We start from the raw sequence: 20,139 nt of genomic DNA, 5'->3' as shown, positions 1-20,139 counted from the left end.
ATTATTGTATTCTTTTCATCCTACATAGTTTTGAGCACCTGATTTTCTGTTACCAAAAAAGAAGAAGTGATGTTCATATGTTCCTGTCGAAAAATGAAATAAAACATTGAATTGAATTGAATTGAATTGAAATTACAAATAAGCATGCTGAAAGTGTATTCACTGTGAATAGATTTTTCTTACATCGTTTTAGGCTGATTTCATGTGGGTTATAGTGTCAAAATTGAATTGAACTAATGCCATTGGTAGACGCTTTCACATTTTAGATATCAGGATCACTCGAGAGTGGAAATGTTCATTTTCATTCGTTTTAGAGTGATGTCAGGGATTACTCAAAGAGTGACGAGTGATCCCTAAGGTCACTCTAAAATGAGTGAAAATGAAAATTTTCACTCAAAATTCACTCCAATTTTACTTTAAATTTACTGATTTCCGTTATTAAGTCCTTCAAAAATGAAACTTCCACTCGATTTTTTTTTCTTTTTCGGAGTAGAATATCACTGGTTTTAAAAATATCTCCATAAAAACCCATGACGGTTTGAAATAGCACTACAATGTTCAAAATATATAAAAACTATAAATAGATAGCACAACAGACAAAATTGTACCAAAATTAAAATAATACATTTAATTTGGCGCAATAAACTATGTCAGCTTTGATGGCCTGCAATCTTGAAGTTTTTGAGTGATTGATCCAAATTTTGTTTTAAACTTTCTATAGTATGGTTGTATCAAGCTTCTACCTCTATTTGAAAGACATTTTTTGCTTCATCTCATCTGCTCCAGAACAATCTACTTTGAAATGATAGCGATCGGCGTCACCTGAGCTACCACTTGGTATGAAAAGTTAGTTTGCAGGCACAAACTCTTGTTTGTCAAAGAAGTCTGCGCCCACCAAGACTACTACACGCACCACTGGCACTGCTACAAGCGTCAGTGCCAGTGGTGCGTGTAGTAGTCTTGGCGCATGCAGACTCTCTTTACGACCAACAAGGTCTTGTCACAGCTAAAGTGGAAATTTTTACATAGTGAGTTTTCAAGTTTGAGACATTATAACTCCTGAACCGCATATGGTACTGACCCCTAATTTTCTCCAAATATTAATTATATGTTAAACAAAATTCTTAAAAACGTTTCAAGATTATCCTTCAGTCTTTTTCTGATTTATGCTGAATCAAGCATTTTCATGATTTTCCTTTTTTTCAGAAAAATATAAAACAAGGCAATCGCCAAATTGTGTCTCGCCCATTCGCGTACAAGGAATTAATATTTTTTATAACTCCCAGAAGTTAATTGACCTGCTTATGACCTTTGACCTTGTGGTGACCTTCAATACCCTAAGGGACATTTACCATCCAAGTTTGGTCACAAACGGACAAAGGGATCAAAAGTAATGAGCCATAATCGAAACGCGCCATAAAAACTTAACATTGGGTCCTAAAAATTTGTTGACCCCTTTCTGTGACCTTTGACCTTGTGATGACCTTTAAACTCCCCAGGGGACATCTACCGTCCAAGTTTGGTCACAAACGGACATAGGGATCAAAAGTTATGAGCCACAATCAAAACGCGCCCTAAAAACATAACATTGGGCCCTAAAAGTTTGTTGACCCCTGTCTGTGACCTTTGACCTGTGACGACCTTCACCTCCCCAAGGGACATGTTCCATCCAAGTTTGGGCACAAACGGACAAAGGGATCAAAAGTTATGAGCCATAAACAAAATGCACCCTAAAAACTTAACATTGGGCCCTAAAAGTTCGTTGACCCCTGTCTGTAACCTTTGACCTTGTGGTTACCTTCAACTTCCCAAGAGACATCTACCATCACCCAAGTTTGATTGCCATTGTAGCAACATGTGCTGAGTTATGTGTGATAAGAGAGTCTTGCAAGTAAACTTTAACGTATGACCTCAAATGACCTTTGACCTAATCATGTGACCTCTTACGGCACCATAAGATGAAGGTACCCCCAGTGCATCTATGACCCAAGTTAGGTTGTAATCCAAGCAACTTATGTGAAGTTATTTGTCAAAAGAGAGTCTTGCAGGTAAACTTTAACATAGAAAAGAGGGTCTTGCACATACCCTTTAATATATGACCTCAAATGACCTTTGACCTCATCACATGACCTCTGACAACACCATAACATGAAGATACCCCTAGTGCTTCTATCACCCAAGTGTGGCTGCCATTGCTGTTGTAGTTGCCAAGTTATGCATCATAAGAGAGTCTTGCAGGTAAACTTTAACATTTGTGACGGACGACGGACGGACGACGGACGGACGACGGACGGACGCCATTTGGATCCCTTAGTCTCGCCTTCACCTCCGGTGGGCGAGACAAAAATGAGCATTTTTCCTTAAAATTTCAATCCAGTTATCACAATCTCCCACAAAAATGGTATCAACTTGTAGGAAATTTTATTCTCTTTTATATGACATCACATTTATTGAAATCTGATGTTTCTATCAAATTCTATCTTTCAAATAGCAAATTCAGTAAATATGGCGGTCATCTTGGACGCCATTTTGGATTTGGAGGCTTTCTGCAACAAATTTTTTGAGGTAGACCAGTAGTATGTTGTTTGTTACAATAGAAATTTGAAAATAAGCATGGTCTACTTAGTTTGTAGAGAGAGTGGAACTCACTCGTTAAGTAAGCAAGTTTTTAGGGTTTGGCCCTCCGGTTATCATGACAGTTATTAATTTCGGGAGCTGCGTCTGGCGGCCATGTTGGATTTTCGCAATAAAAAAGAAACTGATTCTAATTTTAATCCACTGAATCTTATTTCTCTTACCATTTATCATCAAATAGAGTAAAAAAAAAAACCATCCCCAGACAAATCTTAACCACAGAAGGCACGTTTTAGGTCCTCTGGCGGCCATTTTGGATTTTTGGCGGCCATCTTGGATTCGGGACAGATTTCAAGATGGCGCAGAAGCTTATTTTGTTAAGTATGGTCTAAAGTACCAGAATCAAGTGAGAAAACCTTGACTGGAAAAAAAGGCAGTTTTTGCCTGGCTCTGCCCTGTCTAAATAGGATTCCGCGAGCATCTATAGGTCGGAAATCAGTTTAAACAAGAGATGAACATGACGAAAACAAGAAAAGATAGACAATAAAAAGATTAGATAAATCGAATTAGCTTATCGTAAAATGAACCCAGTTCTTTGACTGTTGGAGCTAGAAAAAAAAAATAAATAAAAATGATCCCCATTGGCTCGACATTACCCGAAGCTTTAAGAAAAATTCAACCTTAGAGCCAGTTTCGTTGCGATGCCCCCCCCCCTAATGTTAACTAGGCCTATATACCTTTTCAAGCAGCTAAAGACCAATTATAACTTACTTTTCTTTACCTTTAAATGTATCCACACACAATGTAATTTACTTCGGCAATGTGGCTAGAAAGGAGAGGATTAAAGTTTATGGTATTTTTGTCCTCGCTACCGCAGCCCCGGCATGGCCTCCACAAGGGACATTATGTGTTATCCCGTACTCATGAGATAATCCCTTCTTATGAATGACGTCTCATGCCTTTTGCACAATAAGAGAAGTATTTCATCAAATGAACCATCCCTTAACTGTCAAGAAATCTATCATTTTTCCATGTAGAGATGAGCCACAGTATAACTAACGCTAGTGCACAGAGGATTCGTTAAAACAAGCTGATCTGTCCGTTAAAAGTACTACATCATTTCTCGTATTATCAATGATCTATATTTGCGGTCCTTACTCTCGCTATATCGAGGTTTGCCTATATTCGCTCCTATACGCACATCAAAACACTAGGAGCGTGTCAAACTTGATCTGGATTACATACACTTGTAATTATGTTATCTAGTCCTGTGTATCTTTGTGTCATTGCTTAAAAGCCTTGGTTCTAGGCCAATAATGGGGGGAAACATGAAACAATATCCAAACTACTGAAGATGACAACGTCCAGGCCTTAATTGGGCAGGTCAGTTTTTCTTTCTTGTAACGAGCAATATGTCAATTCTAGGAAGTTGCCCCCTCCCAACATATTAACCCCCTGATAGACCCAAATTTTCCACCACTGAAACTGCCATGAGCAGTTTCTACTTCCAACAGTACTCCAAATACAGTATAAGTTGGCTGTACAGATTCTGGATCTTCAGTGACGAAAATTTCGGAAATTTTGTACAGGGGACTTGCTCTCAGGCTCCAGAAACAATGTAACTACTGATCCATGTCAAGTTTGATAAAAATAATTGTGCACTACAAGATATAAAATCTTTTATGACTTTAAGAATTTGGGCCCCATCCTCAACTTTGCTACCTGACCTTTGGTGATCAAGTAGCCCCCAGTGCCACTGTCATTGAACGACTCACAATGGTTACCTCCAATAGCATCGGCATGCAATATTATGACTTTGTTGTCCAATGCATTCCTTCTGGATCTGGCGGTCTTTGAAATCTACATTTTAGTCACTTTTGGACCTCTTTGGTCTCCTCCCTGGAACCTCCTTGGGGGCCACCTGAACAACTTTGCACCCCCTTTCCCTCAAAATGATTCCTGCCAAAGTGTGATAAAAGTTTGGGGCTTAAAGCAGATGAAAATGTAGAAAGTTAATGAAGAATAACACAATGTAGGCACATCACATCCCACATCGATACAAGATGAACCAACGATCAGAAAGATATTGAAGAGTCTCCCTCCAACTCTTAATTGGCTTAAAGGTCCTATTTACCTTTGGGAACAGTGATTTAAAATTTTTTCAAGATATGACTTTTAATTCATATGTGTAGGTCTGTTGTATCACACAAGTCCTATCATATAAAATCTTCGTGATAAAGCCTAAAAGAGATATCTGCATTTTTCTCAATAAACCGTAACTGTCGACGGTTTAGTCTGGAAACTTTTTTATTATAACCCTTGTTCACATTTTGTATCTCTAACAATACTTAATATCAATTTTACTGATTCAAATTCTTACAGTGGTAGTTTTTATCCCTATCTCACATTTTAGAACTATTTTAAAGCGGTAATGCTGGGTTTTTTGTTTCATCTGCAAATGGTTAATTTAAAAAGAACTGGAAGAAAGAGAGGGAGAGAGAGAGAGAGAGAGAGAGAAAAGAAATATTGTGCCGTAAAGAACTGCATTATGACGTAAGCGTCTGAAGGATAAGTTTTTGATAAAGCATTTGCATAAGAGTGTGTATATGTGTGTTTGTAAGTGTGTCTGGAGATTGGGAGAGGGGAAGGGGAATCCCAGTTTGTGTAATACGATCCCAGCACCTTTGCACATACGTAGGACTTCCTCCACGGCCCCTTTTGACTCCATTGGCTCGCCTTTATTGGATAAGCAGTTTTCAGCAGTTTTTTTGCCACTTCCTCCATTTGCAACAATTTATTGTAGGTGGAGCAGGAAAACTCAATTAAGAGCTCGGAAAAGAGGAACTTTTAAATGTTTTCCTGGGGAACGGCAGTTGTGAAATATATAGTACACCCCGTGTATAACCATTAGGCCCTATAAGAGCACATTCACCTTGGCACGACTGAGTGGTGATGATAAGCGTATTGTACAATACAGTGCACCCCTGTTATGACGAACACGGCTATGACAAAATTCTGATTACAACAAAGTAAGAATCCAGGCCGCAACATTATCCGCTCTATGTTTTTATGTTCTTTTTCATTGTGTATTTGTTCGGTTACAACGAAATGTGTATATACAAAAAATAATGAAGAAAAACTGCCAGTCACGAGGACTTTATAATTGGAGTTCACTGTACCAATATGCTTCAAACGATAGACACACCACCTACTGATAATGACTGGCGCAGAGGTGGCAGCTGTTGCATTTTTTCACAGTATTCTGTATTTTTTGTTTGTTTTGCCAGAAATATGTAGGTTTCATGGAAAATACTGTTTTTCCCCCAAGTTGCCACATTTATTGCAGAAAAGATAGAAAAAATGTTTTTAATAAAAAAAATATATGCCTTTTCGGCCCTCAGCAATGCTATTTTCAAGGTTAGCATTGCTGCTAGTGTGATAACAAATAAAACATACAGCATGTTCCCTTCAAGAGATCAAAATACCACTGAGGAAGTTACGAGTCCCCAGACAAAGTTTGGTGGATTTACAACCTCTCAGAAGTGGCATTTCAAACTACAGTCGGGTCAGAATATTCTGCACTGTACCCAAGTTCAGCAGAAGTCACCAGCTGTCATTTTTCTGCCAGATGGTCCGAGTATTCTGCGAATAAGGCATACCCCCTCCTGAGTTTTTTCTGTGGTAGCCACTCAGGCAGCCATCATGACCAAGCCCATACAATGCACTGTGCACTGTGTGTGCGCAATGTCATTACACACTGCTTCTGTAAATCAGACTTTCTGTTCATGTCGTAAAATATCAGACAGATGCCCAGATACCAGCGCTGTACAGACTAGGAAATTCATGGAGAATGGACTATAACCGTCAATGTTCTTTCATTTTGTATCACTTGTTAATACAAATGTTTTCTCTAAAAAGGGTACAACACCCCTGAATGCTCTAGCCAAGAAAGGCATACATTGCATAATGATCATGTAACACAGGATTATGTGTGCCCAATGGCTGGCAGGCATTCAACTACATATTTCATGTAGTATGATGAAAACCTGTTGCAGCATTCATCGTCATCACACACAAACACACACACCACAGCAAATTCAGGTGACTGTGCTGTTTAACCAACCCTTTGTGCTACCACAAACCTCCTTTTATTTATACGAGCTTTTTTTCTTCAGTTATGTGTACATAGCTTACAATCTCCATATCTTCATACTCAAATGCAGCATTCACAAAGAGTAAAACCAATACTTTTGAAACTTAAGACCACTGGAACTCAACACCAACGAAATTCGAAAAAAAAAATGGTTTTGAAATGTAATACTCTGAAATGATGCTAAAGCTAAATACACAAATAGTATTAAGTCATTTATTTTGCCAGTTTTGTGCCTAAGCACAATACTGAAAGTTCAAAGAGGAAACAGTGAGGCAAATGCTATTTTAGGTTCCCTAAATGTCGCCTTTCACATTCTTCAACACAGCACTGGGGGGGGGGGGGGGGGGGGGAAGGGAGTTTGACAGTTCATCTGAGTAAAAAAAAAACAAATCAAGCTAGAAGGACATAACTTATGATGAAATGTTTGCTCCGGTCTCTTACCAGTGATTTAAAAAAAATGACATATCTCAAGATCTTGGGTGAAATCATATCATGCCATTTTCATAGACCTGTTCGGTTTGGGGCTGTGTTTTTTAACGTCAATGTCTATTTCAGCCATAACTGGGGGGCTTCAGTAACAATTAAGTTAAATCTTGCACTAACAAAGCAATGCACCTGATCAGGATGACTCACTTCATAACTCACTGAATCATTTTTATTCTTACTTTGGAAACCCCCATCCCCCCTCCCAGTTATGGCCAACATAAGTTTTAAAACTGAACAGGTCGATAGTCTGAAAACGTGGATTAAAACATGTCATTGAACAAATGTCCACATGTATTCCTATGGAGGTTTCACTCTTTAACATGGTGTACAGCAATGGTTTGGACTTTACGCTATCTTCAAGATGCCAATAAATGTGTATGCATGTTGCCCTGGATCCAACATGTGTTATACACACATGCATTCTAAAGTCAACATTGAACAATGGCATGTGGATTGTAAATGCTATCAAAAGTTAAACAGTAAAAAAAATAATATGATGGGACTGATTTAATGTGATATGTTGCAAAGCAGACAAACGCAAGTGTTAACATGAAAAGTGCCATGCACAGGAAACATATTGATGATTACCGGTAATGGTAATTTTCAACTGTAATTGTCACATAGATTTGAAATTCCACAATCTTCATTTTCCTCCCAAGAATTGTTTTTCTTTTTTTCTTGAGACCCGTTTTTGGTATACAATTCAAGTGATAGTTTTGTGTGTCCTCCTCAGTGGAAGATTTTTTACTATTGCCCAAATATTTCAGAGAAATGAAAATTAATGACTTTTTTTTTACAAAATACAAAACAAATTGAGAGCTGATAAACAAACTAGATTACACAGAGTTGCTACTTTGTTTTTACTCTTTAAATCTTTGCTATATATATATATACATATTCCAAATATTTATCTGATTTTTTTTCTCCAAATTTTTACTGATCTACATTTCTGACTTTTCTGTTCTCATACAAAGCACAAAGAATTTCAGGATGGATTTTCCCTTTAAAGAACACTTTTCATGCTTTTCAAGTTTGACAAAGGCAAACATATTAAATGGCATCAACTCCAGACTTTGGGGAACACAAACATTTAGCTGGGATTGAACAACATTATTATGACTGGGTGGAGTCCAAGAAAAATGTTTACCCTCAGATAAAGATGCCATAAAAGAATGTAGTTTATGACATCCTGATTTATGACTGCACTAAAGGGTAAAGAATATAAACAATGACATTATATATCCATGCATACAAGGCAAATTCTACACAATAATGTTGACTTGACTTGGGTAAGATATCCATGTTTTTTCTGATTTGACTTCTCTCTTCTGAAATGTCAAGTTGAGTCTTATCCCTTCCCAAGACATTAGGTCTACACTCTGGTGATCTACTACATTGTTTGTAAATCCTTTTTATTTCCTAACACATAAATAGCAAATTCACTGCTCTCACTTGCAAATGGCACAACATAATACTACTCGTACAGAGCTTGCTTTCTGTTCCACTACATAGAATTTAATCAAATCTAATTAATAATCAATTGCATTGATAGGATGAATGTGCACCCTTAAAATCACAAATATGAAAACATCTCGGCTGAGGAAAAGGATATCAGATATTTTGGACTGGCCTATTAAATTTGTATGATGGTATATGGTTAGCCGAGAACCAGATGGGTTATTATTACATTTTTTTTTTGTGGGGGAGGGGGGGGGGGAGGGGGTTATTGAATTATTTGTATCACGTTGTAGAGGTTGATCTCCTCTATAATATGGTGTCAATTTTAATTATTTTCATTTTTAGTAGAATGTTAAATATACAATCAAAATCAAAAGGGCACTATTCTTATACCAAATATTGAGAAAAATGCTTATAAATCAACTCATTTTTGATCAAGTACACTATAAATGAAAATTGATTTTTTTTTTCATTTATTTTTACGCTCAAATCTTTAAGATGCAACAGTGCCTGTCTGGTTTCAAGCTGATGATATATGCATATATTATCATCATTAGGCCTACCATTTTTTTCATTTTTTTATTTTTATTTTTTTATTTTGGGGAAGTGACAGTGAACCACTGTCTCCCAGAATGCCATTGTTTGGGTTGGTTCTTTACTACTGTTGCACATGCACACATACACACACACACACACACACACACACACACACACACACACACACACACACACACACAACACACAAAAAGAAAGCTACAGAATAGGAGACTGTCCTCTTCGTTCCTGCCATTCTGAGGTAGCAGAAGAGTTTAATCTGAGCTTGATGATGACCGCGACATGAGTCATAAAAGTGTCATGTTCAAACAGCGATGTCATTATCGAGGCATCCTTCAATGACACCCTCCTGAAACATTTAGCCACATTTGAGCACTCAAAAACAAACCTAAGCGAACCGCACTGATACGATACTGTACCGTATGGTACCACATCACGACAGCTTGGGACTCCAGTCAGAGGGGTTATATCTTTTGTAGCAGCAGGGTGATGCACCTGGTACGCTTAAACTACATACACGGTGCATCCTGGACAAAGAGAATATTGTCCTTTGCATTATGAAGTAATGTGCGTCATGCGCATTGTTCTCATGCCATCTTCTTGTATGGTATGGTACGCTTTCAAAGCAAATCGAGAAGTGGTCCCTTTTGGCAACAGAATGGTGCGGTATGGTACACTTTGGGGGCGTTTGAGTGCTTCACTGGTGCGGGTATGGTATGGTACGGTACGCTTCAGGAGAGTGCTTGAATGCACCCTAACGCTGGTGACAACAGTTCTTCTCCCTCCACCTCCTGGGCACAGGAAACTCATTCTGCATTCACAGCACTCCTCCACGGACGTTTCCGCTGGATGAGATTTGAACACCGCATCTCACCGTTGAGAGTCTAAGAGTCCCATCCCACTAAATCTTGGCGTTCCCTTCCGCACGGAGTCGTCACGGCATACTCGTCCCAGACTCCTCGCGCTGGAGCCTGGCTCCAGCCGCGGCGATGTGATCCTCCAGGACATGGTGCGGAAAATGGACCTCCTGCTCCAGCCACTTGGCGACGGTCAGCAGGGACTGCTCCTGGTGGCTCCTACCAATGATCTGGAGACCAATGGGAAGGCCTCTGGATGACAGCATGGTAGGCACAATGACAGCTGGTAACCCTGTAGGGGCAGATAAAAATGGAGAAAACCAGGACAGAAAGATTAAAGAAAGGGATAAACTTAGAAAAAGAGTGAACCCAACTTTTGATGTTCTGTTCACCGGTACAATCTTCCTGTTTCTTTCCTCACAATAGTCCAAAATACACATCAGGGGCTTGTTGCATAAAACTTTTAACCTGAGAATAACTCTGGCTGAACAGTATTTGTCCAGTGTAAAGTCAATGGTCGGATCACACTAACCTGAGTTTTCAGTTGATACCAGAGTTTTTCTCTGGTCAAATGTTTTATGCAATAGGCTACAGGTCATCACATCGGATATATATCTCCCACATATCTGACTGGGTATAATGGAAAAGGCCTTGTGCTTTTAACAGGCAAGAGACTATTCATATCACTTGCCTGACAGTTAGTTTCAGCTGCCCCTGGCGAGGCATCAAGCGCATTTGTTGTAGCACCCTGCACAAACACTGTCACTTTCATGACAAAAGATTTATATGTACATGCCGATATAAGATCTATACTCGCCACAGTCCCACACAAACTAGCAACAAGTTACCATCTTACCACATGAACACCAACTCGTAGGTAGCACAAGCCTCATTTGAAGCTCAGAAGAGCAACATTAACTCTCACATTATATTTTTCTTGTTTGTCTCAACATTTCTAGCATATATGGCCAAAGCTCTCTGAGCTGTCAAAGCACTTTAGAGACCTTATTCTTAGACATGGCATCCACCTTATGCCCATCGGCCTTGAGATGGTAAAACAATGTACCTGGTATGTCGAAAATTCATGAAAACTGACTTAGTCACATATTTCACTTTATTTTAGTATAATCTAACTCTTGACCAAATCTTGAAATCAGAACCCATTCTGTTACTGAGATAGGACGCTCCCTCCCGGTGGGAATTGTTCAAATTTTGGCAATAAACATGTAAGCGGTGATACGCTTGCCCCTGCTCAACACACGTCGGGTATGGACTTGGCAAAACAACGTATCTACATGCGATATGTTGTTTTGCCATCTACATGTTTACGCAGTAATAGGCTGTGCGCCGCACGCGGCTGCAGAAGTGCACGCATATTGATGTTGTAATACATTATACACGCGCCCGTGATTGAAACTTACGTTGTTTTGCTGTATCAACAGCAATAATGTGGTTATGTTGAGACGGCAAAACAACATATGTTTTGATCAAATACATATATTTCTAAAAATAAAGGGTCTAGTGAAATCAATTTGCATTCACTGTATTACTGATACTGCTGGACCTTCTAGAGTAAGGTATGAAGTGTTGAACGAAAACAGAAAGAGAGATGTAGGTTTGCGAAACTTCAAACTTGATTTACTGGAAATGAGGATGGATGTAGATACATTGTTTTGCCATCTCAAGGCTGCCATCATCAAATTAATGTCTATGCAGCTTCAGCACCAAATGGTTTTCTACATCTCATCACAATGTAAACACATCTGTGTTGTGTCATAGTGTCATAACAAGGACCCATATTCTCTGATGAAATGTCTGTTACTCATCATAAAAAAGAAAACAAATGATGACCTTACGCGACAAGCTCTTCAAACGTTAACCCATTGTGGATGGGCTGATTTTGCTACAACACACATTTCCCATAGATACTTGCCCGAGTATACTCGGGACTCATCCTCAACCGGTTCAGAGGCCTACTCTCATTGCAAAACACTGACATTAAAAAAGTTGCGTGATATTTTGAGTTTTCCCTGCACTATGCATGACAGAAAATAGCAAAGTTATGGACTTAGAGATATATTCTGACTTTTCGCACACCCATGCAATATTTGCCTGGCAGTCTGCCTCTCATAGTTAGTGAAGTCACAAAAGCCCGGTTGGCTAGCTGCACATTTTGTATACTGTTGGAGGGGGGGGGGGGGGGAATATGAGTGGAAGTGCTGCGGTGCACTAGCATAGCAATTAATATATCACAGCAAATTTTATGTTAATTTCGAAATACACTGCACCCTGGTCTGTAATATTGATCACAATGTTTTGGGGGACTTTGAGTGGTCGCCATGTACTGTAAATCTCAGCCAAATGTCACAATACTTTGAATGTTGTGATTTTCCTGTGGTAGCGTGAATGTCCTATTAAATATTACCCAGTATTCAACGTAGTGATTCACCCATAATACAAAGTGCAAAAAAAAAAGTAAAAAGTTGATGTACAGCACCCCTCTTCTTATTTTTCTCTTGATCTTTTTTCCTTTCTTTGTCCTACCATCACATTCCTAACTATGGAATCTACTGAACATGTATAATACATTTTTTTTTTTTTTTTTTTTTTTTTTTACAGAAATGTTTTTGTCAATGATTTTGTGTGAGTCATATCTCCTGGACATCCCAATCAAGCTTTTGTTAGCTTATGATGATCCACACAAAATGTGTATGATGTGTATGACATATTCGATATCTACAAACTACTTGCATATTATATCATAATTTATGTATATATGCATTTTATGAATAAATCAAATCAAATCAAATCAAAGTGGAGGAAATGTGGAAGGAAAGAGAAGGGGAAGTCCTGAAGGAGGTATTCTTTCTTGGAAAGAAATTAAAGAAACTATCGGTAGAATTGATATGGGTTGTTAGATAGAGGATAGGCAGAGGAGGATAGATAAGAAGACAAGTATAGACAAGGCAGAAGAAGAGATACATGTACTCAGTTTTAAAGGGAAAGGCTAGTAACTGATCAGTGGGAATCAGTGGAAATGCTGGGAGATGATTGTTCCAATCCCTATGGGATTCATTCAAGAGTACATTATATATCTATTATTGTGTGAAAATTATTTGCTTCAGAATGGTCTCATATTCAAGTAATGTGCAGTTTAATGTTTCCAGGTTAGAGTCCCTGGTCAGTGACGGGGCATTAAGCTGCACATTACTTGAATATGAGACCGTTCTGAAGCAAATTATTTTCACACAACAATAGATATATAATGTACTCTTAAATGAATCCCACAAGGATTGGAACAATCATCTCCCAGCATTCCCACTGATTCCTACTGATCAGTTACTAGCCATCCCCTTTAAAGACTAGATGCTATTCTTTCTTGAGGAGTCCTGTAAACAGACAATGGCGGAAGAGAGGAGGCGTACAGTGAGAGGTGGTCTGGACGTTTTGGGCAAGTTGACTGTCCATCTTCAGGAGTCTTCTCTCATCTTGGCATTAACCTTCTTACTCTACTTCTCAGTGCAAACAGACCTCTCCAGACTCGCACCATTCTTCAAGGTCCTCTTTGCCATTGGGAGCAGTGATTTAAAAAATGTTCAAGATATCACATTTGATGCATATGTGTAGGTCAGTTGTATCACAAAACATATTACCATAAGAATTTCGAAATAAAACCTGAAATATAAAGGAGATATCAGTGTTTTTCTCAATAAACCGTAATTACTGTCGACGGTTTAGTCTGGAAACATTTTTATTATAACCACTGTTCACATTTTGTACAACTAACAAGAATACTTCACATTGATTATATTAATTCAAAATGTTACACTGGTTGTTTCTATACCTAAAACTCACATTTTAGAACTATTTTGAAGCACTAATGCTGGACTTTGGTTTCATCTGCAAATGGCATTATGCCTTTCAGCCCTACACCTTTACATTTATTTTACCAGGCAAACTACACCCTTCAAGGAACTTCAAAAAGGGTTCATCTGCACCAGGCATGGAAGGGGTTAACTGTTCCGTTACAATCAGAAAACTGTGTGTGGAGGCTGTCCACTGGCATTTTGGGTTTGTGGCCCAGAAAGGATCAAAAATGAGCTACCACTTCACTGCTCTGCTTACATTTGATTTGGAGTTTAAAAACAAACAGAAACATTTTTGGGTTTCATAACAATCAGCCAAGGAAATATAAACCCAAGATTATTATGGAATTTCAAAATTTCAAAAGTTTTCACAAAATAGTAAGATGAGTCACACCCATGTATTATGCAGCTTAGCAATGACAGAGGCACTGAGGTTATCGCCTCACACTTTCTGAAGTGGCTTGATGTGTGAAAATAAATATTATTGCTATGTGCTGACATCAAGGTATTACTTCACTGTTCCATCTGACTTTACTGTACATTCTTATCTAAAGGTTCCCTGACATCCATCACACCTTGACTTTTCCTGATGTGTAAAGGTTTATAAATTGCAAATTCACAAATTTCACAACAACTTAGATTTTTTTAAAATTATCATTCCTATTTTCAATTTCATGCATCAACACTTACAGAAAACCCAAACAAATACTGTCTTGCCACTCATGATGTCATCACATCATGAGGAAAATTAAGCCGAAATAATCATCATGTATTTTATAAGGGTGCACCTTACCTTGAATGCTGCATAAACAACAGCAAAAAGGCAGGTGTCAGAACACACCTCAGATACCATAATAGCACGAGAGCTATTACACATTTGTGTGAGAAAATGTCCCGGGATTGTGAGTATGGCAAGAATTGTACTGTATGAACCTGGTCTTGCCATTGCGAACTGGTGCACCTGCCTACAGCAAAATGCATACCATCAGGTAACGTTACGCTTATTTCAGCTGACATCATTGCCGCTGATGACATCACAGGAGGACAAAAAAAAAAAGAAGAAGATGTTTTTAGGAGTAGAGCTTTAAGTGGTTGCAATGTAACTAAAAAGTAAGTTATTACTTAGCATTTACTAACATCTACTAAACATTACTTACATTCTGATAATTTCAAGTAAATAATTACTGAATTTGTAATTTTCATAGAGACCTATTCATATCAGCAGACGTCATCAACATTCAACCAGTACTACACGTTGTACTGGATGTCAGGAGGTCTTGGGGTTTTCCCTAATCATACAATGTTTGGATTTCATAAACTACACATTGAGAGATGGAGTGTTGACTTTTAATATGTTAATTGCTAATTACATGTGCCTAACTCTATAAATGGGAACTATCTTACAATTTACCTCTCCACAAAAGTACCTGTAGAAACATGATGATAGGAAATAGACACTTAATTTACTTCTTCCAGGATGTTTACACAGCACTTGACCCGGTTCCTTCAGAATAAATTGAGAATAATGTTTGTTCTAATGTACGTCAGTGGTACAATGTACGCTGACGGAGCATACATTTTTCATAAATAATGAAGATTGGGAGTTCCTTTTTATATTTCACTCATACATAAAGTGTAATAGTTCCACTGTTGTGACATCACAAACAAAAGAAGGCTGATAATTAATCTCTGTCATCTAATTATCCTCAAATTCCACGGAGCATTTTGCAAATCTGTCTGCATTCATTCAATTCACTTAATGTTTTTTATCTTTTTTTTTAGGGGGAACTTCCCCTTTAAATTCAGCTTAAACACGGAAAAGACTTTCAAACTTTTTGGTGTGTCACAGCTGCCATGGACACGTATGTTGAACTGCGATTTACGATGCAGCACTTTGTACCTCACAGCGCAGTAGACTCCTGCCTCGCGAGTCGGTGACTCACGGACGGAGAGGTTGGTTAGACTGCGGCGGCTCAGCGGCTGACCCTGACGCACACGCCGGGCTCGTGGGGGATCACCTGATGTGAAGGCATGGAAACGTGTCATCTCCTTCATTAATGATCCTCGCGCGAAGAGGCAGTGCCTCAGCCATCTGACATGCACACTCTCTTTTAAATAGATTTAACATGCAGCTGGGCTGCCCCAGCCTAAATCATGCACTGAGCGTGAGACTCATCCATTTCACACGTTCCCACTCACACCAGCACTACCACACTGATCTCGAAAAACCACGTTAGAGAGGGGGAAAAAGTAATAAAAACTAGAAATGTCGCTATGGCGACTGATGCCTCCGCTATAATGCATTATTCTCCCAATAGGCGTATAGTACAATGTCTTCACAATGTGTGATCCATGACAGTTTCACATAACTGGCAAAATATTGAAATGACAGGTTTGTCAGAAATGTCTTGAACTGGGTTTGCTGTAATTTTCTAAGAGTGCGGGTACACACATATTTGGGGAATTTGGGGGAAGTTTATGCATTGAGTAATTTCCAAGGTATGAAGAAAGAGTGTGATGATGGTAAAAAATAGATTTTTTTTTTTTTTTTTTTTTGAGGGGGGGGCATTTGACCCTTAACCTTTGACCTTTGACCTTCTGGCTGGAAATTTCCTGGAGAATCTCCATTAGGTAATGCATGTATTAAGTTTTGAAACTAATAATGCAAGCATTGCATATACTAGTATATGAGGGAAATAGTAAAATTTTGACAAGTTGATCTTGACCTTTGACCCCTGACTATTGACCCATGACCCCTAAATTCCCTAGATAATCCCTGCCAGACAGTACATGTGTATGTACCAAGTTCCACGAAGATACATTGAACCATTTGTGAGAAAAGTGATATTGCAACATTTTCACCTAACCTTTTGACCTTTTGACCTTTGACCTTATGACATGAAACTCTCTCTGGAGAATCTTCACGCAGTAGTACATGTCCACACCAAGTTTCAAGAAAATACCTTCGGGCATTGCATAGATATGGGGGAAATTGCAACATTTGTAGCATTTGACCTTGACCTTTTGACCTTTGACCTCTTGCCAATGTCACTAAAATCTACTCAACTAATTGTCCCATCATACATCATCCTTGGACCAAGTTTGGTGAAAGCTGCTTCATCCAGTTTTGAGTTAACACGTAAACAGATACATTTAAGGATTTGACCTTGATCTTTGACCTTTGACCTCTGTCCGATTTCACTGAAAAACTAATCAAGTAATTGTCCCATCATACATCATCCTCCAACAAAGTTTGGTGAAATTTGCTCTATCCAGTCTTGAGTTATCACGTAAACGGATACAATTTCATGATTTGACCTTGACCTTTGACCTTTGACCTTCAGCCGATTTCACCCAAAATCTAATCAAATCATTGCCCCATCATACTTCATACTTGGACCAAGTTTGGTAAAATTCCAGTACATATTACTCAAGTTATCGCATAAACAAAAGCGGACGTACGTACGTACGGACGTACGGACGGACGGACGGACGGACAACCCGAAAACATAATGCCTCCGGCACCACTTCGTGGCGGAGGCATAAAAATCAAAACCCCTATAGTATATGATAAATACCTATAATACCTGCATGATCAGAGCCTGACCTTATAATCCCTGAAAAAAAGAAATCTTCAAGTCAACTCAGTAGACTGTCTTTAATGATCTATTTAGACCCGTTATTTCACACATTCCTACTCAAACCAACACCATGCTGATCTCCAGAAATCTGCACACTTGAGAAGGAAAAGGAAAACAAACAAAATATCCCCAAAATGTGAATACCTGTCACACCTGATCAGAGACTGACCTTATAATCCCTGAAAATAGAATACTTATAGTCAACCCAGTAAACCATCTCAAATGATCTATTTAGACTCATCATTTCACACATTCCTACTCAATCCTGCAACATGCTGATCTCCAAAAAAAAAATGCTTGAAAGCATAAAAAGAAATGAAAACAAAATAACATCCCAAAAATGCTAAATACCAATCCTACCTGATAAGAGGCTGACCTCATAATCCCTGAAAACAGAATTTCCATAGTCAACTCAATAAACTATCTTCAATGATCTATTTAGACTCATTCATTTCACACATTCCTACTCAAACCAACAGCATACTGATCTCCCAAAATCCACATACTTCAGTGGATAAAAAGTAACAAAAGGCACTATTTTCCCCAAAATGATAAATACCTATCATACCTGATCAGAGGCTGACCTTATAATCCCCGAAAACAGAATTTCCATAGTAAACTCAATAGATCGTTGTCTTAATGATCTATTTAGACTCATCATTTCACACGTTCCTACTCAAACCAACACCACGCTGATCTCCAAAAATCCACATACTAAAGTGAATAAAAAGTAACAAAAACAAAATAATATCCCCAAAATGATAAATACCTATCATACCTGATCAGAGGCTGACCTTGTAATCTTTGAAAAGAGAATACTCAAAGTCAAATCAATATACATGTATACCATCTTTAATCATATACAGTGAATTAAATGTACGACAGGAATGAGTCTGAAGGTGTACGCATAAACACTCCCCCAAATTACGCACATGACTTTGCCATCAAAGATCAAAATATTAAAAAGTAGAAGTTTCCTAAGTTCAAATAATTGCTAAGTTTTCAGTAACAACAACAAAAACAAAACAGAAATAAACCTGTGACTGGCTGGATTTACTACACACAGTTTTTCCCCTTGACAGTATAGTAGGCCTAAATATATATATATATGAATAAATCAAATTGACGAAAACCGGTCATAAGGAAGAAAGATTTGCGGTGACACCATGTGTATGTAGTCCTTAATCGGATCGCTGTTTGGCAGAAGAGCCTAGAAAGAGGAGAATGTCGCTTACCTGTTCGTTTCTCCTCTTTCTAGGCTCTTCTGCCAAACAGCGATCCGATTAAGGACTACATACACATGGTGTCACCGCAAATCTTTCTTCCTCATTTACTTCACCATGCAAACCTTCAAACAACACGTAACTGGTCATAAGCAAGATAATGTTCATTTTGATAGTAGTGGGAAGTGTCCTTCATGCTCGTAAGCTCAAGTGTTTCTTGTATCAATTTGAATATCATTGCAACGTCTCAGTCAGCAAATATAACATTTCAAAGTTCAACAGTATCTTTTTTAAAGGATGACATCACCTGTGGGTTTTATACCAAGAGCATGAATCAATATTAAATCTGGTCGGCAAGATGATTCAGACTCTTTGTCATGATTTTATCTTTCGAGGAAAAATACTGAACAGAGAACTGCAAACACTTGGTTCTAAAAAGGCATAGAATAAACAGGAAGCAACATCAGCAGATAATATTGCATACCACAGGTCTATCAATATTCTTAAAGGGAATGATATCCAAATATATATGTGGACTGAGTGAATGCAGTAATATCATTACCTGGTAGAACACATTGGTATGGAGTTTGAGGAAAATCACACAATTCATTCAAAAGTTAGGAATTCTTAAAGTTTTGGTCCCGCCACTAATTGCTGGATGAGAATACTACTGACAACAGTTTGTGACATCACTACAGAAAAATGATATAAATAAATTCTAAAGAGAATACTGCAAAAATTTCAGTTTCCTAGCATTGTGAATGAAACTCTAAAACAAACAGAATTGTATAACTTGTTTAAAGGCAAATTGGCCATGAAATAAAAATATTTCACGTTAGTTTTACAAAATTGTGATACTGGTTGCAGCCAAATATGCAAATTAGATGACATGATAATGTCATCGCCTAATCAGCGTCTTTTGACCTGTGTGCAAAGATTTCTTTAAATTTCCTTTTCCTTTTTTGAAATACTGTAAAACGAGGAATGTTTGTGTGCATTTTAATTTTGTGAATTTCGTGAGAGCCGAGTTTTGCGAAATTAAAATGCACGCTACAGATCTGGGGGCCATTTCATAAAACTTGTTATCAGTGACAACTGCCACACTTCTATAACAAATTTGCTCTCAGCCAATCAGATGCAAAGATTTCTGCAGCTTGCCACAGCTATAACAACATGTCACTGATAGCAAGTTTTATGAAACGGGGCCCTGGTCTACACTATATGCATTGATTGTTAGAGGCAACTCGTGAAAATTTCATGCTGCGAATAACATGGTGCAAAAATATTGTATTGTGTTTTACAGTAATGAAGGATATCCTGTACCCC

General features: G+C 38.2%; 1 protein-coding gene across 1 annotated transcript in view; it reads right to left on the bottom strand.

Moving 5' to 3' along the window:
• Positions 1–9,414: 9,414 nt before the first annotated feature.
• The window catches only part of LOC139742545 (glutamyl-tRNA(Gln) amidotransferase subunit A, mitochondrial-like), a 75,686-nt gene continuing 64,961 nt past the window's right edge, over positions 9,415–20,139 (bottom strand). Inside the window, exon 11 of the mRNA XM_071653078.1 lies at positions 9,415–10,375. Coding sequence (XP_071509179.1) covers positions 10,161–10,375 — 215 coding nt within the window. The 3' untranslated portion in view covers positions 9,415–10,160. The remainder of the gene's footprint in view (positions 10,376–20,139) is intronic.

Source organism: Diadema antillarum, unplaced genomic scaffold (genome assembly GCF_040938485.1).
Source record: "Diadema antillarum isolate AM-2024a unplaced genomic scaffold, OU_Dant_1.0 seq00001004_RagTag, whole genome shotgun sequence".
Classification (NCBI taxonomy): domain Eukaryota; kingdom Metazoa; phylum Echinodermata; class Echinoidea; order Diadematoida; family Diadematidae; genus Diadema; species Diadema antillarum.
The sequence above is the reverse complement of the archived record's forward strand: the minus strand, read 5'-3'. Positions and strand labels throughout refer to the sequence as shown.